The following is a 24,184-nucleotide window of genomic DNA, read 5'->3' on the forward strand; positions in this document are numbered from 1 at the left end:
TCACATTAGAGGTATGGGACCATGGTTAAAATCCATAGGATGAGATGATGTCAAATTCACTCAAAGAAAAAAAAGAAAAATAAAGATACAAAAAATGACTTCTCTGATTCCTTTAGGTTATAGGAAGCTTTAAGTGTTGTTAAAACAAACAATTTGCAGAGATCAGCGCAGGTTTAAGCTGATTTGCTCCATTTACCCTACCAATATGGTCAGAAGAATGTAATGCATTCTTGGAAATGTCTTTCAGATATTACATTATAGATTAATTTATAGGCTGCGGAATGCTGTTATCCATAGGACTTCTCTACCCATCTTGAAAATTAAGTATGTACAAGAGCTGGCCTTTTCCCTTTCAGTAGGTCGCAAAAAATAAAATGGGAGAAATTATTTTCATATAAAAGCATTCAGATATAGTGGAAAAAATGTCAGATTTACTGAAAAAGCCATGATGTTATTCCTGTTTCACTCACAATGGTGAACACAGGTTTAGGAAATCATAATTAAATTAGTGACTTAGCTAAGTTTCAAATTGGGTTTTGGCCCTTATTTTTTTTTTTCTTGGAGAATCTGAATGCAAACAATGGAAATATTTCTGGAAATTTGACTAGTGAAATTTTGTATGGGAAGCCCACAGCTGAAATCGTGTTAGTAGATATTCATAGATGTCAAATTACCAGATGATAAGGTAACTTGTAGCGATTTGATCACTGTAGGGTGACTTCGTACTTTGTTGCTTTCAGCGAGTATTAACATAACTTCTTATTGTGTGTTTTTATTCCATAAAGTTATGTAATTGCCAATGGTTTGCCTTTGTAACAGCAATGCATAGAGAGGTATCAGAAGGCAAGTGATAACCTCCAGTGCACAGGCTTCGAGGAGTTTCTGCACTGCTGGGTCGGATTTAGGGGTTTGCTGGGAAAGATAAGACTACATTTCCTGACTTGGTGCCACTTGCTCTGTTCTTGTGGTGCTGGGGTCTGTGCTGTGTTGGAGCTGCTGGCCCCTGGCCCTGCCTTGGGCACAGCTGCCTTTCTTCAGGCTGGGGTTGTGGTCTAGGCATTGATTTGAGTCAATGCTTACGGGTATTCCTTTCTTTTTGATGGGAAGAAATGATGAAATGCTCATCTCCAATGGCACTTTGATGTTACTCAAGGTTTCTTTTTAACAGTAGATTAAATGTCGTTTGCAGCTGGTGGCTGTGTTTGATGAGCAAGATCCACACCATGGAGGCGATGGCACCAGCGCCAGCTCAACAGGCACACAGAGTCCTGAGATTTTTGGCAGTGAGTTGGGCTCCAATGCAGCATCGGCCTTTCAGCCCTACCAAGCAACAAGTGAAATTGAGGTCACCCCTTCAGTCCTCCGTGCAAGTAAGTCAATGTGCTCCATATCTCAAAGTGTTTCATCTTCACTTCTGAGGATACCAAGTGTTCTTACCTGTTGATGCTTCTGAAAATGTGATTCATTATCTGTCCTTATTGAAAGCTGATCAAAATTGAGAAATGGCTTAAATGCTGGCTGCATGCAAGTAAATAAAGCTTTCTGTTTTAATAAATTATTTATAAGCTGCTTTTAGGAGCAATAAACTCTTTCTGTGCTGCCAGATTAAAATTGTCCTAACACTGAAAATCACAGCAAAATTTCTAAAGGCAGATGCTGCATGCTGCATTTTTCAGTTTGCCAGTTTTATTGCATTTAATGAAGAAAAGGGTAAAAACTAGTAAAGGCAGGAGCACTTTCTACTGAACCTCTTAAGGTTGCTAGGCTATGCTCATCACCTTACCTTAAAAACACCTTGTGATACATGCATTTACGGTGCTGGAAAAAGATACTTTTCTAAAAAAGTAAGCCACAGACAGGAAAAGCCCTTTGTTTTCTTTATTTTGAAATGTAGACTTGTTGCAAAACCACAAAGTATTACCTGTATATTGATCAGCGTTCTTGTTAGGGAAGGATTCTGAGTATTTCAGCTTACAAAAAAGGAAAGAAATTGCCAAATGACATTTACAGTGCAATTTTCATTGTTAAATCTATCATGCAAGTAAGACAATTTTAGACTGAGCAGTGTGCCCCTCTTACTTGTACTATCTGTCATTTCTTCCACTGAAGTTTTGAAGTACTGATGCCATTCTAGAAAATTCATAGCAGAGGTTCACATCAGTCAGTCCTTTGATATTCTGAAGTCTTTTAAAAAATGATTTGTAATTCCCAATAGATTACTTTTCTGTTGGCGTTCCTTTAATGGATAAAATGTATGTTTTAGCAGAGAGGTAAAAACACAAATGGAAAAGTTACAATTCTCTATTTAAAGTTTGAAGGGTTTTGTTCTAAAGTGTTTTCTGTAAAAATAAGAGAACAGTGTTTAAGAATTAGGTTACGAAGACGTGAACACATATCTTTTCAAGTTATGACTGTGTTTAATTAAAACACAGAATTAAATTAGGGAAAGTATAAATGGCAGAGAAGAATAAAAAAAAAAGCATCCTGGAATTCCAGTGCCCTTTTGTTTTGCTGTCATTAGAGTATGCCACTGCTAAATGCATATCTCAGTTCCGTACGTAAGACAAAAAGCTGTCCTTCTGCCTTCTCAGCTTGGGGTAGCTGAGAGCAGATAATATGTACACATTTTCTCCTTAGTGTGATCATCTGGTGTACTATTCAGTATGTCGATGTTAATGCATCAAAATCATATGGCACAGATAAAATTCAGTGATATATTGGACAGCTCACTTATCTTTGGTGTCATTCTGGATAGTACATGTAATACTTGGCCAATTCACTGGCTGCTAAAATGACCAAAAAGTTCTTTGAGACCCAGCAATACAAAGGTCTGTAGGAAGGTGTAAGAGTTTTAAAACTGTTGGTAAGCATTATAGCTCTTTTGACACATTTTTAATAAAACTGTGCAAAAATAAAATGGGTGAAAATGATTTGTCATAAATGTTATTACAAACCAGCGATGTTGTCTTACCTAGCTATTGCTTTTTCTTTTTCTTTTCTTTTTTTTGAGATGTTGACAATTCAATATATTTCATTTGTAAATGTTCCACACCACAGGCTAAGGATCCCAGTCCAGTAATATTATCCCATATTAAACCTACCTTTATCAAGAATTTCATTTAAATATACATTGAAAATGGAAATAATATCCCTATTGTATTTCCTTTATAATTTGTGAAGTGAAGCATAGCATACAAATGGTATTCTCAGTATTTCAAATAATTATCTTCTTACTGTGTAAGTTCTATTCAGCAAATAAAACCCATCCAGTTTTGTGGTAGATGCAGATCCCGATTATTACATGTTGACAAGGTCATATATCTATTAATTGGATTGGAGATGGGATACAAAATTGCTGTAATTATTGTAATTTTCTAGCTAATTGCAGGGTTGGCGGTGAATATTTTACTTCTAACAAATGAAAAACAGTATTCCGCCTGAAATTGGTTTACAGCATTTTAGACATTTTGTTTTATGTCCCTGGTGCTTTTTGCTGGCGGGCTGCGCTCTGCTCCCCGTGCCCAGGCTCCGTCCCGCTCAGAGCCCGCTCACCTGCAGTGTGAGGCCGGGGCGTCCCCGCATGGACACCACTGGAGCGGGGCGTCAGGGGGCTGAGATTTCTCTTTGTTCTGGTTGCCATGCCACCCCTTTGTTTGTTTATAGATCGCGCCACCCTGCTTTCTCAGCAAGGGAAAGGTTAGCTAGATCAGGTCCAGCTGGAGAAGTAATATTCAGCTGGAATCCCTCTTTTCCCATGCACAAACACAGCCTGTACTTTGCACGCGGGGGGTTGTATCAAATTGAATCTTCCTGTCTAAATGTGGAAACAAAAATGTTGCTGGTCTATACCCCCTATGTTCTTTTGCGTTGGGAAAATGTACTTCATCGATGAAAGCAGCTGGCTTACGCTCATTATCTAGCTCTTTTGCCTTTTTTTGTTGTTGTTGTTTTTCTGTAACCTAAGTTAAACTTCCCATTGTTGTATTTCATCCCTTGAGCTGCATTATTTTTTGAGCGTGCGGAACACAAGGCGTGTTTTGTGAGAGCCCGCGTGCTTTCTGAGCAGAGGCTGGAAGCTCGCTGCGGAAGATTGTTAAAGCAGACTGATGTTTATTCCCTGCTGAAATCTAAACTCGAGGCGCAGGTGAAAATTGCCAAACCTAATGAGCAATTTGGCAGATAAGACAGGATGTCAGGCAGTGACAGTTCAGCAGTGGGTGCACTGCCTGTGAACCAGGTTGTTTGTTTCACAGTACTGCATTTAAATATTGTAAATAAAATCCTTTTTCAACTACATGAGGTATTGTGAAAAGGACCATCCCTTTGTCTAGATTTCCTTTTAAGTTATTTAGCTTTATTAAATAACCGAGGGTGGTCTTCGTTCTTGGTCTTGGTGTGATTATACGTTACACGTCTCTCTGAATGTTTCAGCAGTTACAGTTAAAAAACATTTTTAACATAAAACATTATTTGGAAAATGTTTTAGGAGATTGAGAGGACTGATTTTTTCTCAGTTCAGAGAAGAGAAAGGCTGTTAAGAGAGCTTTCCCTTTTTTAGCTTTAGCTTTTAGATCAAATGTGTCTTACAGGAGATAATGAAGAAGGTAAAGGAGGACTCTTCTCACTTGGGTGGTAGGGCTGGAGGCAACAAATGTGTTGCAACAAGGAAGATTCCATTTTTTTAAGGAATGGACACAGCCACCAGTAAGGTTCTCCTAAAGGGCTGGAGTTGAGCATCTCCTGCAGTGCTGGCCAGAGGACTCAGAAATTACAAAAAGCCAGCTGAAAGTGGTACAGTTCTGCAATGTATGTGCTCAAGTGATCAATACCTGATATTTTAGTAGGATACTGGACATCAGTTTCATATTCTGTTCTCAGAAACACAGTGTGGCAAAAATGCCCAAGATGAGAATATTATGCAGTGAGCACGCAGCTGGCTGCAAAGACGTGCTAGCCATGTCGAGCAGCAAATAACATGCTGCAGTTTCACGTCTTTGTCTACCCAGCAGCATACCTCTTGCTCTGAGGTCACCTGCGTGCATGCATGTTCTTACCCTACAATGGAAACAAGTCTGTTTCTCACAGGTAAGAGCACGCATGCAGACTGCCACTCTGAATTAGTTGCTACATTGAAGTTCATGACCTTGCTTGTCTTTGAGTTTGTGCATCTCTCTGAGCCCTGTGAGCAGTTTTTAGTAGTTCACTGGCAAATTAAGAGGACATATCAAGTATAGTCCCTGAGGACTCTCTGAGGTTAAGGACTGTTCAGTATTTTAATAAATCTGAACTGCAATACAGGGCATTGCATAAAAAGTGAAGATGGACTGTCGAGTACTTTGAAAGTCAAGGCTTCTGTTCAGCCTTCATACATTTATAAACTGTTCTGAAATAAGTGAGATGCAGTCAGTACATCTAGAAAGAAAAAAGTAATTTGCAAAACAATACTAGTGAGCAACTCACTGCACCATACTGCAAGAAGGGTCTGTGCATAGTTATAGTGCCTCTGGGCTTCAGGGTCTGCCACCAGCAAGTGCTCCTGTGGGATCACAAAGGTAGGTCTAAGCAGGCCTGTGAATCTGGGGGTGACAAGCTGTGGTGCCAGACTTGGAGAAATCATAAACTTGGAGAGGAACAAGAAAATGCATTGAGGACTATGACCAAGTGTTGGAAGGACTTATTTATTACGATAAAATTGATAGGATCCAAGTCTTCAAATATTTTAATTTTATCTTGTTCTCCATGTCTAGTAAGGGAAGGTTAGCTGGCGTTTCCTGAGGAAAAGTTATTTTTTATTATCTGTAGGCTAATAAGCTTTTCTTATAGCTTGTACAACAAGCAAGTCTTTGTGGGAAAGCTTCAGAGGCATCATCTGCTCACAGCTAAGCAGTGCCACGTGCTATGCTGTTAGGCAGGAAGGCAGTCACTATGGCAGATATATCCGACTTCTGGCCAAGTCATTGACTTATTTTGTAAACACAGGCAAGCCACTACTTGCAGCCCTTGTTACATATGCATCTTTTCTTAGCATCTCACAATCAGCGTTCAAAAAATCCAATACTAAGCAAAACAGCTTAAGGTTTGAATGCATAAATAAATGTGTGAATTTCAATACTTCAAAATTACACTTCATTTTACTTCTCTGATTTGATACAAGTATCTATCTATTAAACCCCAAATGCATATTCTAAAAATTAATTTGTTAATATTTATAGTGCCTTTGTTTAAGAGATCGGAGCACTGCATGTTAACTAGCAAAGAATTGCAGAAGTTCATATGTATTCCAGCTTCAAAAATGAGCATAGAATCACCAAGGTTGGAAAAGACCTCCAGGATCATCTAGTCCAACCATCCACCTACCAGCAATATTTTTTCCACTAAACCATGTCCTTTAGTATCATATCGAAACATTTCTTTAACACCTGTGTTAAAGTACACACACCTGTGTGTGCAGTACCCCGCACTTGGTCTTGTTGAACTTCATCCCACTAGCCTCAGCCCATCGATCCAGCCTGTCCAGATTCCTCTAAACGGCCTTCCTACCACCAGGCAGACAGACAGTTCCTCTCAACTTGGTGTCATCTGCAAACTTACTGAGGGTTCACTCAGTTCCCTCATCTAGGTCAACAATAAAGATGTTAAACAGGACAGGCCCCAGTACCAACTCCTGGGGAGCACCACTTGTTACCGGTTGCCAGATGGATTTAACTCCATTCAGTACCACTCTCTCTGCCCAGCCTTCCAGCCAGTACTTTACCCAGCAAAGGGTGTACCTATCTAAGCCTTGGGCTGCCAGCTTCTCCAGGAGAATACTGTGGGAGACACTGTTGAAGGCTTTGCTAAAGTCTTGATAAACTACGTCAATAGCCTTTCCCTCATCCACCAGGTGGGTCTCTTGATCATAGAAGGGGATCAGGTTGCTTAAGCAGGACCTAGTACATGGAAATATAATCATTTTCAAGTGCTGAAAAACTAAGGAAGAAAGAAATTAGAAAAGGGAGGAAGAAAAAAATGGGTTCTTCAAAAACCAGATGTCTGGAGCTTTATGGGATAGAGTTGTCTTTAAGGTTGAATTGCTGCTTACTAAATGTAGAAAAATTCAACCACATTCGTAATGCAAGATAGTAGCTTTAGAGGCAAATCTTTCTAAAGTCAATAGGAGGTTTTCACTAGCTCTGCCAAGCTTTGAGTCAGGTCAGCTTTCCACACTGAATTTCCTTGGTCAGAAATCCTCATTGCAACCATTGTGAAAATGAGGTGTTCAGATGTCCATCATTCCAGTGCAGTAATGGGAATGAATACATAATGATTTAATGACAGCCATTCCCACTTTTAATAAACTTGGTGGGTTCTCAGAATTTTCCTTTACTGTCTCAGATAACATTAAAAGAAGTTAAAGCTGAGGATTATGCCAAGCTGTAGGCAGCTGAATAAGAGAGGTTTCCCCTGCATCAGTTGGAGGAGAAGACAGGATAATGTCCATTTTCTCACCTTTGGGTGCTCTAGCCATTCAGGAATTCTTATTCACTTATCCCTGTAGCTCTGTCAAGGATGTGATTATTTTAAAGCCAGACTTATTGAATCAAAAAATCAGTACCAGGTGCTGCTTTCTTCCATGAAACTAAATTTGTTCTCTCTGCAGTGCAGTTCTGACTTGAGTGATCTCCAGTTGGTGTTTTCTCCAAGTGTAGCGCTCTGCTGTTAATTTGGGATTGTTGAGCAGTTTAAAAACCATGTGTTTTTGATGAGACCGTGACACGTTTGTAAAAACAAATGGATTTTAAACTGCTTAAGTTTCTAAATTAACCTTTAATATCTTCAATCTTCTCGGTATATCATCAAACAAAATACTATAGCTTCTTGTAGGATTAAAAAAACACTGAAACCAATAAAGTAAAGAATTTTTGAACTCTGTATTCTCTAAAGGAAGCCTTTGTATTCATGGGGCAACTCAAGATTTCTTTCCATATGGTGAGAGATTCTTTCTTTGAGTATTGATAATGAGGAGTAATAAAAATAGGGTATTGTTTCTGATATCTGGGGGTATTTTGTTTCATAGCTACAGAAATATAATACAAGACAGGTAATAAGGAAGGGTTATAAAGATGTGAAGTATTGAATTTGAATAGTTTAAAAAGTCAGATTGGATTTTACTCTGAATTTGACATGTTAAATAGATTTAATGATCACTTGAACAAGAAGCTATTATGGAAATTGCAACTGTATCCTGAGAATGTTCCAAGATGTATGTGTGCTGTTGGTGGTGATATTTTGTTTCCCCATTCTTTGAATGAGCGGTAGTTCGCTTTTTTTTCCTTAAGGGAACTGTATGTATATAAAAATGTTTTGCCATTTTATCCAGGCAAACATCATAGAGTCATTGCGTCAGTCCATTATATTCTGTTGGCATACCTTTATTTCCACTGTGATAAAACTGTTTGTTTATGGAAAGAGTTTGTCATCACACATGTATCAATAAGTGTAATAACCATTTCTATACAAAATGCCTTGATTACTCCTCTGATTCTTGTTACTTCACTGCAAGTAAACAAGAAGCAACACAGTGCAGTAAAGGAACATGAATCTGAAATGAGTAGAAAATGCCTTTTCATAGTATAGCCAACCAACCTGCTTTTTATTTATTTATTTAATTAAATTTAGGATTGCATGGGGTGTGTGTATGTATTGTACATTGGAGTCAGGTGTAACAGTCCTATTTATCCAACTTTTTCCAAAAAACCCAAACACAGTATTTATAGTTACCTATTCTAAAACGTGATAAACACCATGCTTCAAGGCATCCTTAATATCCAGCACCACCAGCCTATAGGAGTGATGGGTATCCGGGTCTCCTTTTGCTTTGCTTTGAGGCAGCAGCATCAGTCTCAGGAGGGTTCAGGGCTGACATGGATTACTTGCAGACAATTTTCCAACAGGAAGAGGTACACAGTTTGTCAGATGTATTTCATAATTCAGTCAGTCTGAAGTGAGATGACAGTACTGGAAAAGTATTGTAGGGTTGCAGAACATTATACTGCTGGGGCTCTGTGCAGCCTGAACACCAATCTCATGCAAAACAACAGCATTCTCCCCACCCAAAAGAAAGCAGCCTGTGAGTTATGTTTTGACCAGAAGCCCAAGGCTGTAAGATATACTTAGAATACATCTTTAATTACTCTGAATTTATGCTTCAGTGAGAGCATTATTGCTTGTTTTTGTTCTCAATTCACAAGAAACCTTGTTCCTCTCTCTATTGCATTTGCAGCACGTGAACTTACATGCTCTTTTTTTTCAGATGGGGACATGTTTTGGAGATAGACCTTCTCTTTTGCTGATTACTGGGAAAAAGTTGCTTTCAAATCTGTCTTTTGACAAGTGCTTTTGAGGGGGATGAAACAGTGACAGATGGCTGCTGGCTGAATAAGCTTGTTTTTAGTTTGTGCTTTATTTACTCTCATGCTCTGAATAGGGCTGAAAGATGATACAGAGATGAAGGAGTGGATGAGAAATAACACTCCATTAATTTATTGCTTGATTTCATACTTTTTAAAAGATCAAATTTGTCCCTTCTCCCACCCGTCTCTTGTAAATCTGAATTGAACTGTGTAAATAAGATGAGCACCAGCTTCAGAAATGCACTGGGTTCATGTTAGGGGCAGATTAAGTATTTAGAGAGAGAGTACGGCATATATCTAGAACTTTCCTACAGATATTTTGGCTTGCAGTCCTGCTGGGTGCTGTGGAGGTAACAAGATCAGTTCATACCCAAGAGGTGAGGCAAGGACCCACCATCAGCTCTCCTGTCAGCCTGGTGTGACCCAGTCCATGTCTCTGTCTGCAGGCAGAGCCCTGGGTCGTCCTCTCTATGAGACTGCATGGGCAGATTGAGATCCTCTCCATGACACAATGACCACCTCCTGGGGTGGCTTTTGTAGCCTGGGTTGATGCCAGTCCTCAGTTGCTCAGAGCTGGAGGTGGATGTGAGCTCGGGCTGTGGTCCAGGTCAAAATTTCTTTCTTCCATTATGGATCATGGTAATTAATTCTGTCAGCAGTTATGGATTTGTAGAAATGGGAAATGATTATATAAATGGGAAGGGAGCTGGGGAGCGTGGAGTTTACAAACAAAAGGAAAAATGTTGCTTAGATTAACATAAAATCCTTGTGCTTCTCCTTCCATACACACAGAAAAGGGATGCACAGAAAAGATAGTACACAGCTACTGTGTTATCTTCTGGAAGTTGTGCCTACAAGTTGGGGACCGCACTTCTGGAGGCGAACTTTTGATCAGCCATTAAAGCTTGGTCCTTAGTGGCTGGATTTGACTCAGCACTCATACAACACACTTCACAATTGGAAGTAAAACTGGGAATTTTTTTGGCAATCTTGGGCAACAGCTGATTCAAAGCAGGCACAGTGGATGCAATGAATATCAACAAACTTCAGGTTCTGCTTCTGAGATAAAGAACCATGAGGATCAGACACCTTCAGGTTGTGTTTGTCCAACCTTTTTTTACTACTTACTTCAGAAGGGGCTGGAGTATGGCCAGTTGTACTGCTTGGTCTCCACTGATTCGGGAGAATCAGGGGTGAGCAGCTCTGAAGTAGGTGTCTACAACTGTGTGAATCTCATTCTGACTGCGATTCATAGTCTGTACAACTTTTATTTTAAAAAAGTATATATATATTTAATGAAGTAAGATGTTGCCTTAAAAATGGTCGTTTGTACTTCTGGAAGAGGAAAGCTAAGTGGCATTTTACAAAGCCAGAGACATTCTAAATGTGACTCACAGAGCGATTTTACTTGTCTCCAGGAAGTTCCAGTACAGCTGAAATTATGCTTAGGAAGTATATTTTGGTTGTGTGCCATGACTGCAGATAGTCCCATATTAACTTTTTTCAGAGCCAAATTGACCTCAACAAACTTTTATGAAATTTTATGGTTAAACCTGTAATGTCATTGCGTTGGGTCTGGAACAGTATGTAGTCACTATAGCAGTACTACTCCTGGGCTGGTAAACAGGCAACTCTGCTTTTCTTGCAATGCATTCTAAGAGCCCAAAACCTAGCAGATCATGCCGTGTGGATCAAAAGTCATCCTAGATCTGGGGAAACAAGTGTAACTTGGAACTGACATGCACCGAGGGTCTTGGGCTGTCTCTGCCTTTCTACATAGCCAGGTGTCTCTGTGCCTCATCCCACAGTGCACTCACAGCATCGGTGTTTTGTGGCTGCCTTGGCTGTAGCACAGCTGAGGGTGTGTGCTGGAGGCTCTTTGTATGTGTCCCCAGCCTCCGAGTGGGAGCTGGGTAACAAGCCATTCCTCCGATATCTGTTATTGAAGTAAGGTTTTTGCAAGTCTACAAGAGAGAGTGAGCAACAGCAACTGAGTGAAGTGATCTTTGAACTGATGCATGCAGCTTATTTTTAGTGCATTATAAAAGAATGAAACTGTTTACCAGTTTCTGATAAGCTAGAGGATGAGTAGGCACACGTATCTTGTTAACCAGCACTGTACGAAATAGAAATCAATCTCTCAGCAGTTTCTGGTATGTCTTCTCTTTCCTTCTCTGCTTTTGGGCATTTTGGAACCAAAATCTCAGAGATGTTTTCCATGTTTGAAAGCTTTTTCCACCAGACAAAAAAGTGACATTAGCTTCTCTTATTCCTATCCATTTTAAGCTCTGATCCTTAAGAGCTTCATTAGATGACACAAGGATTTCAGGTCAAGCACTGCCAGACTTTTAGGATGATTTCCATCTGAAGGGCCTTGCATAGTGAAGTCCCTTGATGTTTTATTTAAAATTTAGTTATGCTCTTGACTCATGGAAAAATAAATAAAAGTGAAGGGCTTACTAGGAGTGCTGTGGTGAAAAAATGATGGAACTTCTTTTTCAAATGAACAGTTTGACATTTATCCGTGAGAAATATCCACTAAGTAAGCGTATAAAGTTACTGCTCTAGTTTGACATAGTAGGCAATATTTCTCCAAGTACTGTACATACAGATGATTTAACTCTACCTCCGCTTTAAGTTCACCTTTAATGTAATAAAACATAAGCAGACAGTCTTTCCATAATCCTCCTTTCCCATAGCTCTATGCTTTGTTGTTCAGAAGGCAGCATTACAGTGAAACAACTACATAGGTCAGTCGGTCTGAAAGTAAGAGCAAATTCTCAGCTACAGAACATAGTCACCACCATTACTATGGATTAGAACAAGAGCCCGCATGCCACGCTTGTAAAAGTCTTCACAGTGAAGCAGGATTCCTGGGGAGCAGTGGTGCAGGGCTGGAGGCTATGGAGAGCACTTTGCCTGCACTGGGAGCAGGGCTGCCCTGGGTGTGGGGTGTCAAGGCCTCAAGCCAGCAGCAAAGGGAGGGGAGGGATGCTGAACTGCTGAAAGCCTTGGAGAAGTGAAGATTGAGGAAGCCTCCATGAAGCTGTATGGGTGTTTGTTTACTACATCTTGGTCTGCATGTCTTGTGTCAGCGAGAGTTTGTCCTTAATTCTGTGTGTCTGTTGGTGGTTCATCGCTGTAGTGCGGTAAGAACAAAGCCAGAAAGCCAATCGGTGATGAAAAAGATGTGCTTCATTCACATCCCTGTGGGGCAGAGAGTGATTGCTATGCTCCAAGAGAATGGCTGCACAGGAACTGGGCGAGCATGGGGATGCACATGTGGGCTGTCCCAGCTGCTGCCCTGGGCTCTCCTTCCCATTCTCAGTGCTTGTGGGCTGGAGTGACCTGCGTGAGGCTGCTCACTTTAGCTGGCTCAGGTCTGCTGCACGGCTCTTGGAAAGTGTGCTCAGAGTGCATCCAAGCACACGCTAGCTGGTATTTTTCTTATTAAATGAGGTTTAGGGCAGGTTGTAGTACTGATACTTATACACTGTTTACCAGGGATGTCTGCATGCCTGCTGATGTACAAACAAGCTACCGGGAGTCTCATTTCCCCACGTTTTACCAAATGATTTTGTGGATGTGAATTCTGTGCTTGGGATTCCTGCTAAGGACTGCAATGAATATTCAATCACTCCTCAAACCCTTGAGGCAGTGCATCAGCTTCACTCTGCAATCTGTGCCGTGCTCTGTGTGCCATGTACAGGCTTTGGGTTCTTCATCCTCTCAGAGCTAGGGCTTTGTTCCATCCATTTCCATTCTTTTTCAAAGTTGGAATGTTTTACGAAGGGTCAAAAATATTTTTAGCCAAGTATTTTAATTTGTTCTTGTACTATTGGCTTGTAATCCTCCCCCTCTGTGTTCCAGCAGATGTTTTAAACATTTTCTGGGTACGTGTGCTTTCAAGGTTTTTTTCTGAAAATGAAATAGTATTTACCAGGCGCTGAGTCCTTGTGAAGCAAGGTTATTTTCCTCTGTTTTAAACCTCCCTGTTCTGGCAGATGTCTTGGAGTTCTAGGACAAGAGACTCTCGGTATGTGCTGTATGAAGCAAATAAAATTGGTGCATAGTTAGAATTCGCTCTGAAAGGAGCAGAGTTTCTGACCTCTGTGGGAGGAAGGCATTTCATGGACCGTGTTTTCTGTAGAACTTACTAAGTTTACTAAATAATTAAATCCAGTAATGCATCTTATGCTGTATCAAAAAAGTGATGGCTTTTGTAAGGAAAGGTGCCTTTTTTTCCCTTCTTTCCTTTCTTTTTTTTTAAAAAAAGTTGAGGGCGGCATATGTCACGTATAAAGAAAATATAATGTTTATTTCATCTTAAAATCACAGCTTTAGTTGGATTGATGACAATTTTCACTCATGGATAGATGTGCTTTGGTTTTATTTTCATTCTGACCAGTAAAATTAAGAGTGTTTGTATCATTTTAGCTGTAACTATGCTTTCCCAGCTATATTGCAATATAAATTACTTCCTTATTTCTCTTTTTTTTTTTCCCACTTTTGCTCCCCCCAATCATTTACTTTACAACACCTGAAGAATCATTTTTAACAATGAAAAGTAAGGAAACGTCCTTGGGTGTGGCTACTGCTTAAGGCTCCTCTTGTGCTCTGTGCTTTCTGCCTGTAGTTGCAGAACATGAGGTGCTCGGGGTGTGGGCCCAGGCTGCGACCTGCAAGAATGTTGGCTGGTGGCACGATGCTGCTTCCTTCTGCTTCCATCTGCTGAATTCCAGATTCAGAAGCCAGGGGAGCTGGGTTAACGTGGTGGTTCATGAACATTTTAGATTTCTGTTCTGAAAATTTCTGTTCATATCAGCTCGTGAAGAGAAACGGAGAGTGAAAAGAAAACCGAAGATATGAAGAATTTAAGAACAAAGGAGCATGAGTCAGAAAAGCAAAAAGGAGCTTGTGGCAGGGAATGCTTACCTCCCCGGGGACAAATGAAAATACATAACTGTTTCCTTGATGTTACTTTGCCATACAAACAATTACTCTAGGAGCCATGTAAATGATGCATGACTGTGAAAGAGAGTGAGTTTACTTCTGCCCTCCCTCTCTCCCTTTCCTCCTCTTTGAAGAATCTGAGATGTGGTCCATGGCAAAAACAGCCAAAAAAAAAAAAAAAAAAGGAAAAAAAGAAAGAAAAACAAAGCTTAAAATAAATGAAAAGGAGGGAGAATCCCAAATGATTACGCTTTTGTTATTTCTTAAGTGTTAATCACAAAATGAAAAATGGTATTGTGTGTAATCTTAGATTTGTATAAGTGCATGATGGCTCCAGCCGGTCCTGCAGCCTTCTCACCCCACCTTCCCCTTATATACCTCCACTGCTGTAACCTGTAGGCCTCCTGCAAGCCATCCAGCAACCTTCTTTCTCTTTGATCCATGCCCGGTTTTGTTTGTAGGTGGATACTTTGTAGTTTTGGTGGTGATAGCTTTTTGTTTTTCAAGCAGTTCAGTTCCTCCTTCATGCAGACTGCAGCTATGGTGCAGCACTGGGTTCCTTCAGCACAGCTTGGCCTGAGTTTCCTGCCAGACTGACTGGAGACTGAGCTGATGCCCCAGAGCCAGGGCTAACATCAGTTCTGTGTTAATGCTTTACGCTTTCTTGACCCGTTAATAGAAGCTGATCTGTTTTGCCTCAGCTAAAAATTGAGCATCTTGAGCCCTTTTCTCCCCAGAGTATTTCTCCCCTTTACGGCACTTTGTGGCCAACCACTGGCAGAGCTGTACCAGTGAAAATTCCCAAAGCAGTGTTTGCAAGTGTTTTGCAACGGTTAATAGGTAGAAAACCAACTTGTACCTCTGCCTGTGCTGGGGGCTTCATGCTGTGGATGCACGAGTGCTTGTTGTTGGGCCATCAGTGCAGAAGACCTAACTTACCTTACAAATGTGGGTTTATTATTTTTTTTTGTTTGTTAAAGAAAATAGGTTAAAAATGTATGACACCAAATGCAAAGTATTGTTACAGAAGGCAAAAATGATGATGTGAGAAAATAGTGTGAGAAAAGCAGAAATGCCTGTACGCCTGGGTTTTTATCCTTTGCTTTTACAGCAAAAGACTAAAAATACTTATGCAATATTAATTCAGGATATACAGCAAATTGGCATTTGGAAGCATTCAATTTTCTTCATAATTGTTCTCCATTCACTTGGCCGATTATCAGTAATTTCAGGGAATTAGAGATGCTCCTTTCATAAGTTTCTAGTGAACTCTTTAGAATTGTCAAACAATAACAAACCTGCCACTTAGGCAGCAATTTTCCCTCTTGCTGTCCTCACACTAATGCTGCACTGCTGCTTGGAAAGGCTAGACAAGCAAACTGCCACACAGCAAATCAGGAGACATTTTTTTCAGCCTCATGCTGTTTGTGAATTTTGATCCAAGAGCTTTCTTCGTGTGTTTTGTTCACGCAAAGGCTTTTATCCTCCCGTGTGGTTTGGGAAGGTTGTTTTTTCTTGTTAGCAAGATTTGCAAAAGTGTATTTTGCTAAAGAACTTAATACTATATTTTTGTAGATTAAGCTTGAATTTCTTTATTAATCCCCCAATGAGTCCCACAGGCTTGTAATTTAAAGTGTACGGTGTCCAGGTCTTCCATTTTCTTCAGCTGTGAAATGAAAAGAGAAATAAAATTAAAAAGGAATGGGGTAGTGAAATGCCTTTTACTGAGAGGATGTAACTGCTTCCTTCTCTGCTGCAGGACTGCAAGGAGCTGCACAGCTCCCAGGGGGTGCAGCTGCTTTTCTCTCCATTGACATGGCAACAGCAAAAGTGGTTGGGCTGTCCTTGGTCATGGTATCTGGCCCTGTTGTTGTTTTTGACATTACCCAACAGCTTCTGAGGAACATGTGTGACAGCTTGCTTTGGATGAATTATAGAATCACAGAAGGGTTTGGGTTGGAAGGGACCTTGTAGCCCACCCTGTTCCAATCCTCTGCCATGGCTTGGTTCCCACCCACCAGCTCAAGCTGCCCAGAGCCCATCTAACCCTTGAACACCCCCAGGCATGGGGCACCCACAGCTTCTCTGGGCAGCCTGTTAATGGAAAATGCAAATACTAGTTTGCTTTGTTTTAATTTGTCCTTCGATGAAATTGCTGTTGTATTCATGCAAAATGCACGATGCTGCTTAGATTCCAAGAACTAAGAAGCAGTAAAACTGGGGGGAAGTGAGGGATGCTTGATGCTGGCTTTGGAGCTGGGAGAACCAGAAAGGCCTCCAAGGCCCTTCTTCCTGCTCTTCAGCCTTTTCCTCTGAAGCAGAACCCCTCTCCTAGAAATGCTCTGTGAAGGGGTGGTAGGAACACTCCTCCGTTATTAAGATGTAGATTTGATTTCCTGTATGTGCTTAGTCTTGGCTCCCCTTTTAACATTTTTGAAAAGGTTTGAATTTTTTACATGTGTTGTGTGACCAATGGACTGATTTTCTGTGCTCCTAAGGTTGAACTTCAAGACAAAGGGTGTTAAACGTATTTCTTTGGAAATATTTTCAAATGCTTAAAAAATATACAAATCCAAGTCACATTTGAGATGAGCTATGTCATGAATTAATGGCTTTTTAAGTAGTTTTACTAATTCTCAAAAAGATTCACAATGTAATGAACTTATTCTCAAAAAGCTATTTAAAAACATTAAGAAATATTTGTAGTTTAAGTGAATATGGTTTATATTCACATAAAGATCTCAAATAAATCTAATATGTTTGTGCATGAATGCAGATTTATTTTTTGTTCTCTGGAGGAGTTAAAAAACATCTGCACGTGCAGTTATGGAGTTCTCTTTTTTAAACAGCCTTTTTAGTTGTGGTGATGAGTATCTTCGGTACTGTTTTAAAAGGTGTATTTTTTGCCATCTCATATGAAATATTAAATACATTAGCTCTCATAGTTGCCCTCGGAGTTTACATAAACACAGGCAAGTAAATAATCAATTTCACTTCTCTCATATGTTTTTACACGGTATTCAATATAGCTACATTTACTAAGCACCACATGCAATGTAAAAATGCTGTAGTTTGGCAAAATACTTGTGAAGAATTCCGTAGAATAACTCTCAGATTTGGAACTAAGTGCTGCAGAAGAATGGAGCTTTTCCTGCATTAAGCACAGGGACCCCCTTGTTGTACGTTGCAGAGGAGCTGCTGATGAATTGAGGTCCTGTAGACGTTCTCCCGCTTCCCGTATATATTTGGTGAACATCCACATGCTGTCTACAAATGTCATAAGGATCCACAGGCTGCAATATCTGTGTGCTAGGGAGTTTTTAAAGCTAGAAAGATTTCTATATTTCAATGTAAGAGAAAAATGGATACTAAGAATTGTTCCTTAAAATCCTTCATTCTCAAGTGGATTAAAAAAATAACTCCATCAATAAGAGAGATGCCTCTCTTCTCTTGGGCTTTTTGTTTTTTTAATTTATCTTATATAAGATAACTTTCTTCTCTTAAGGTGTGAAAGATACCTGAATTGCATTTCATAGAGCCTTTGTGGAATTTTAAAAAAAATTCAAAATTGTGATTCTTACTTTTGGCTGTAGTAGCCGTATCTTAGAGGTAGGCAGCAACAAACAGACTGGGTAAGGGAGTCCTGCAGGTGCTGAGGACTGGCATATGGGGCAGTCTTCCTTCACCTACTGGCTGTGGTACCCAAAAGCAGACCTGGGTGCCCTCACTCAGGAAGATGGCTTCTCCTTGCACCTGCCTGCTGCCTATTAGGTGGATAGTGACCCTCGACATTCCTGTTTTACTGTTGGATATGGTTTTTTTTGTAGGCTGAGATTGTTAGCCTTGATGCTGCAAGGTCATATCAGAGTGCTGGGCATGCAAGGAGGTGTTTTTTTTTTTCTGGATTTCCTGGCCTGGAATGTTGATTTTCCCTTTAATCTGTTGAGATTCCTCTTTTTCAAGTAACAGCCTTCAATTGTTCATATTAGTGGAAGAGGACTATATAACATACAGTGACTGTCCCCTCCTTTTCTCATCTCAGTGTATCAACGCATTTTGTGTTGCAGAACAATAAACTGAAGAAGGAAAAATCCTTAATAGTATAAAATGAATATTCATAATTATTTTTTAGCAATTTTTTTTTTTTTTTTTGTAAAATAAAAGTATGCCTGCCTTATGTCTCCTTTCTTTGTACAGATAATCTCAAATTGTTGTGGCTTATTATAGGATGATATAAGGAGTGAGGCTTGTGGTGTGGAGACAGCTTGGAAAAGTTAGCTGATGGGAACCTTACAAATTCTGGCACGAATTATATACCATAGTATTTCAGTAAATATCTTCTGTTAGTTCTGGCTGATGCTGCGTCTCCACTATGAAAGATGATCGTCATCACTAGGCTAGAACCAATCACAAACTGTAATGAAAATTGGCAACTGTAAGCCTGTAAAGTCATTGATCCAAAAATTCATGTCTTTCATGTAGCGAGATTTCTTTTTGAACTTCAGCTGAGGTTCTTTTTATTTGCTTATTCTTGGTTTTGAACTTTTAGGAATAATTTTTGACTCTCTTCAGCCTTAGCAATGTGAAATGAAAAAATAGAAGTGAGAAATCAGTAATGAAGCATGCAGAGTACCAATGTGTTTCCAGGGTGAAAAAGGGAGGAGAGAGGGAAATTACTGAAGTTTCTCCAAGGTGTGGAGAATTTTCTGTTTCCAGAAGAGAAACAATTCAGGCTCCCTGTTGTTGTGAGGGCTTAGTAAAGTACATGTAAAAGCTCAGCTTTGCAGGTATTTAAAGCAGCAGTGAGGTTTCCCACTACTCATTCAGCTTAGTTTAAAAAAAAAAAAAAAGAGATATTGTTTATAAGTGTGAAATTCTTCTAGTAGGGAAGAAGAATTAAAGCTGTCTGTTGGGCCATCACCCCTTAGAGAGCAGCAGATGTTCCATTTTATTGTCCCATTGTGGGCATTATCTGAACAATTTCACTAACAACTTCCAGTGCAGTCTAATTTGCCTTACTCTCTCTTTGGCTACCGGGAACACCAGAGATTTTGCAGGAAGTGGTCTTTAGCCTTGAGAGCTAATGAGAAGATTTCAGCTTTTAGTGCTGATAGCTGGAGCTTCTTAATCCCCACTTGTATGATCGGAAGGATCTTGTCTATAGGTTGTTTGTAAGCCGGTATGTTTGTGCTGTCCCCTGTTGCCTTTCATGGCTTCCCAGACCATGCTCTGACCCACCCCAGCAAAAGGCCAGGCACAACATCACGTTTCTGCCCAGGCACAGCAGCTCCGTCACTGCACATCTGTCAGTGGGAAGGGTTGGTGGCATTTCATCTCAGTTAAACACGCAAATACTTGATTTGTCTTCAGGGATCCAGCTTGGTACTTGGAGCTGAATGATGGAAAGCAGTGCTCTCACCTGGAGATCCTTATGCTCTGAGCTTTGCCTTTGAGCTGTGTTAGTCCCTGCGTGCTGAAGAACCATCTGCTAAAAATATTCATCTGAGCATGTGGGATGATGTGACATGGACTTCTCCTGGCTCTGCTTAAGCTCTTTTGCTTGTCTTGGTCATCAGTGGCAGCTCTGAGCTCAGTGAAACATTAACGCATGGGGATTTGATAAGCTTTAATGAGAGCATGTTTCATGAGTGTACCAACATGTTTCTAATAATCCTAGTAAATGTTTCTGTCATGGAAACAAGAACAAGTGCCATTAAGATTACAGAAGCTGTTAGTCATTTTTAATAGTGTTCAGGACTGTGTAGACTGTATCTTGTTATGAAAGTTCTTTCCAGTTTTTTTTTTGGCTGTGTCAGAAACTAAGAAGCATGCAGTAGTACCTGTTCCTTCCCACGTCTTTTTTTCATCTATTTTTCATCTACAGTTGCATATAGATATGAAAATGTATACATAGATCATGCTTGACAAAAAAAATATTTTCATTGATTGTAGTGAAATCTTCTTGGTTGTCATAACTATCGTGCTTCTGTAAAAATCAGTGTAAATAAGTTCTGTCATGAAGGTATGTGGATTTTGGGCAACAGGTGTTCAGATCCACGTGCAGGTGCTGGTACCCCAGAACTCTTGCCTTCAGCTGCCTCACAGTGATCCATGAGCTGCATGTAATGTGTTCATCTTCATGTCTTTAAAACCCTCAGTTGTCTTTTTGATGATTTTTTTTTAACTTCCCTTAAGTGGAGAGAGGCTGGAGCTGGCTACGGCCCCTTGGTGTATGGGGAAGGGAGGCCGGGTACTCAGTGTCTGTTCGATGTAGGGGAGGCTTTGCTGCGTGGAAGTATGCAGATTCACCAGATTAGCATCCAAACGCATTCAGAGATGGAATATTCATCTGACGACTAGCTAAGAAATACCTCTTCCCTTACTGTTTCAAATGTACTCAGGGTAAACAACGTTCTTATATAACTCATTCGTGGTTCAAGGATTTAAGATGAAAATAGCATCCTCACTGCCATCTGTTCTTTACCATACCCTACAAACATGCTGACCTATTCAGTGATGGTCATGGTGTGATGTTTCTACCAATTCATGTTTCTTTATTTCTAACCCCCAGCAGAAAACCCCTATATTCTCATTCCCTTGCTGTGCCAGTGCTGTTTGCCAAGACAACTTTGATGGGTAGGGCTTCCCCCCATGTTGGGGCAGGAGCACAGCAGTGCTGTTCATGGGCAGCTGTGATGCTCCTCTATGGCCCTGCAAGCCTTTATCATTTGAGAAGTCAACCAGCTCTGTATATCAGGATCCAATGGGTGCTGTGTTGAGATCTGATGGAGGGTAGGGTGGGAGAGAAATTCCTGTTCCAGCTTTGTAAGGCTTTGTGTAACAGGAGGTCCCCTGACAATTGCACGTGCACCTGCAGAATTACAATCCAGCTCATCTAATTCTTGGGGATCTGGATGTGATCCACGTATGAATTTCCATTACATGCAGGGGGTGATGTATGAGACTGTGTCAGCAACATATCAAAGAAAGTTTGATTCTTGGGAAAGTCAGAACTGGATATAGGCTGAAGAAGCTGACCATTAGTTCTGAACTGATACTTGCATTGCAGAGCAGTGGCACATTTTGCCCACCCCTGTTACTCCTCACAGCCACTGTTGGTTTTCTCTGGTTGAAACTCACTCATGAAAGAACCATAGTGTGTATTATACACATTATAACCTTTGTGGTTCTTCCCCAGTTTTTAATTCCTTTTTCCAGGTAAAAGTTGAAAACTTCTTCCTCGAAGTGAGCCTTTCCAATCCTACAAAATGAATTTAGACCTTGAGTAATATACAGTTTTCAGATCATGGTAATTATTTGCACTAGCAGTAGCATTTCTACTCTTCATTTTTAGGGATTTTTCAAAGTTGTAGCAAGAATAATATCTACCAACTTGTTTGGTGTTACCAACTCAAAGTAGCTAGGAATTTGCTCCTGTCATTGCAGACTCTTGCCTGCATTGCAAAATTACTTTTGAATGAAGATACAGGAATACTATGTCTTCAATATAACATAGTTAGAACTAAATATCAGTAAGAGTCTTATTAGTTAGGCTTGCTCTTTGATGTAAGCAAAAATAGTTCAGCAGTATAAAGTTGATGACACTTCAACTGTCACACAAATGCTTGAAGAAAGAATGAGCAGAATTCTATTTGAGAATAATTTGCCACATCTTGGGGGCTAAAAGTGCATTTTTCCTACATCTCTGGCAGTGGTGTGAAAATAGGTAACAGGATAATCCAGAATGATATGAGAAAAGCCACGATGAATGCACCCCCAAAACTTAGACTGCAGCTCATTAAAACATACTGAAACATAATTTTTTGACAGAAATGAGTAGAACATTTGTAAGATCTGACATTTTTGTCTTTTCTTTTGGCATGCAAAGATATTTGCATTTAAAAAAAAAGCCCAGAGAAAGGAAATGGAGATAGTGTACGTAATTAAATTTTAATTTCAGATTTAAAGATCTTTCACTAATTAGCTTTAAAAGTCAGTGTCTAAGTAGATTGAGTTTCAAGGTGCAATCATCTTTTTCCTCCTGGATATCAGTATTCAAAAGTAAGAAGAAAGAATATTAAAGAAAGAAGAAAGACTGTTATTTTAAGTCTTTCAAGATAAGGATTTAACATTACTTCGGTATTAAAATGTCTGTGGCAGGTTGTTGTTTTCTTATTTTTAAATTTCAAAGTCATTGAGCAGGCATGGTTGAGAAAATAGAAAACTTAGATTTTAGTAGAAGAAATTGAAAAAGATACTAAGTCAGTTTTGACTTTTTTGCTTTATGATAAGACTTTTTTGATGGATTGGTTGCATTCGTTTTACTGTCATCCATTCTTTCGGAGATTATGACATTTCGACATTATTCTGGATGCTTTCTGAACAGTGTAAGACCAGAATAATAGTTACAAAAATGAACAGCAGTAGAGAATTAAGGTAGAGGTGAAGTTATGTATTGCTTAACACAGTGCAAAAACCATGGGAAATGCTATAACTGTGTGTGACACATTAAAGGAAAATATAGTGAAAGAGAGATTACTAGTAACAGAAGGATCAATTTGGGGAAATAATACATCTTGTGAAGACTTTTTTATGGTTAAGATTTTAACCAATTAGAGAGTATTCACTTTGAGAAATGATGTAAACTCTTTATTAAATAGTAGTTATGTAAAAGTGGAATGGATTTCTGAGGGAAAAACAGTGCTCTGCACCAGGAGAGAGTGAGTGTTATGTATATGCTTTTCCTTTGCTGTTACGTCCAAAAATATGTTTCTGAAAAGATCTGTAACTGGTAGTGTGTGGCTGCATAGTGCTATCATTGTGCATCACTCCTGGCAGTGCTATCCATGTTGCATGCATGAGTTTGCTTACAGGAAAGATGACACAATTGTCCAAGGAGTATTTTACCTCCTGGAACTGCTTATAATTTTAATCTTTTTTTCTTTTAAAATTAAATATGCCTACTTCTGATTTGTACTGTTTTGTTAATCTTGAAGTGCTGGCTTAATGTTCATTGCTGTTAGGTTTAATGCAGCCTGTAGATAAGTTCACAGTCAGTTGTTTTCTTTTTGTCTCCAACTGGTTTTCTTCTCTCTGAAGAGAACAAGTGTTGAAAACATGAGTTGTAGTCCAGCTTGTGACAGCCTCAGTGTTCGTTGGAAGTTATCATCATCTTGCCTCTAGAGGCTTGCAGGAATGAAAGTTGATCAGCTTTGGGGGATCTGAGGTTTCAGAGGTCATAAGGGATGTTTGTGTGTCGCTGTGCCCAGCGGAGTGGAATGAGGAGCTGGACTGGGCCCGCTGAAATTCAAGCCGTTGCCCTAGGAGCTGTGCTGGTGTGTGAAACTCCACGCTAATCTGAATATTTGTATCACATATTTCAGTTAAATATTCATGAAATCTTAGCTTGTACTTTCAAGTACTTTAAGCTGAAAGAAACAGCTCTGTTCTCCAGAGCCCCAGGATAGACCTAATTAATCATTTTTCTTGAAGGACAGTGAGGACTTGAATGCTAGGATGAATTGGCTGGGTGGCACAGGCAGGGAAGCTGTTCAATCCCTGTCTCCTATCCTTAGACCACTTGATTGTTGCTGGGGTAGAATCTCTGTGTGTCTTGTGTATACAACACAATGTACATACATACACATTTGCTTCAAGACACTGTCTAACCTGGGAAATGTCCGTGATGAAACCTACTTTTTTTCCACAGAGGTTTTTTGCTTTTACTGAATCATTGTTTTCCCTGAGAAAACTCGTGTGAGTGTGGAGAAAAAATAGTCCTATTCAGATCTACTAATCAGCCTTGGTCCTGATAGTCTGTGTGAGGTGGCCAAAAACAG

The 24,184-nt window shown here is 39.9% G+C and overlaps 1 protein-coding gene across 33 annotated transcripts in view; it reads left to right on the plus strand.

Moving 5' to 3' along the window:
* PARD3 (par-3 family cell polarity regulator) overlaps positions 1-24,184 on the plus strand; it is a 434,005-nt gene that overhangs the window by 141,419 nt on the left and 268,402 nt on the right. For all 33 annotated transcript variants that reach the window (XM_040680350.2, XM_040680546.2, XM_040680478.2 and 30 more), the window contains exon 3: positions 1,190-1,370. In XM_040680350.2, the coding sequence (XP_040536284.1) occupies positions 1,190-1,370 (181 nt within the window). The remainder of the gene's footprint in view (positions 1-1,189; positions 1,371-24,184) is intronic.

Source organism: Gallus gallus, chromosome 2, assembly GCF_016699485.2.
Source record: "Gallus gallus isolate bGalGal1 chromosome 2, bGalGal1.mat.broiler.GRCg7b, whole genome shotgun sequence".
Classification (NCBI taxonomy): domain Eukaryota; kingdom Metazoa; phylum Chordata; class Aves; order Galliformes; family Phasianidae; genus Gallus; species Gallus gallus.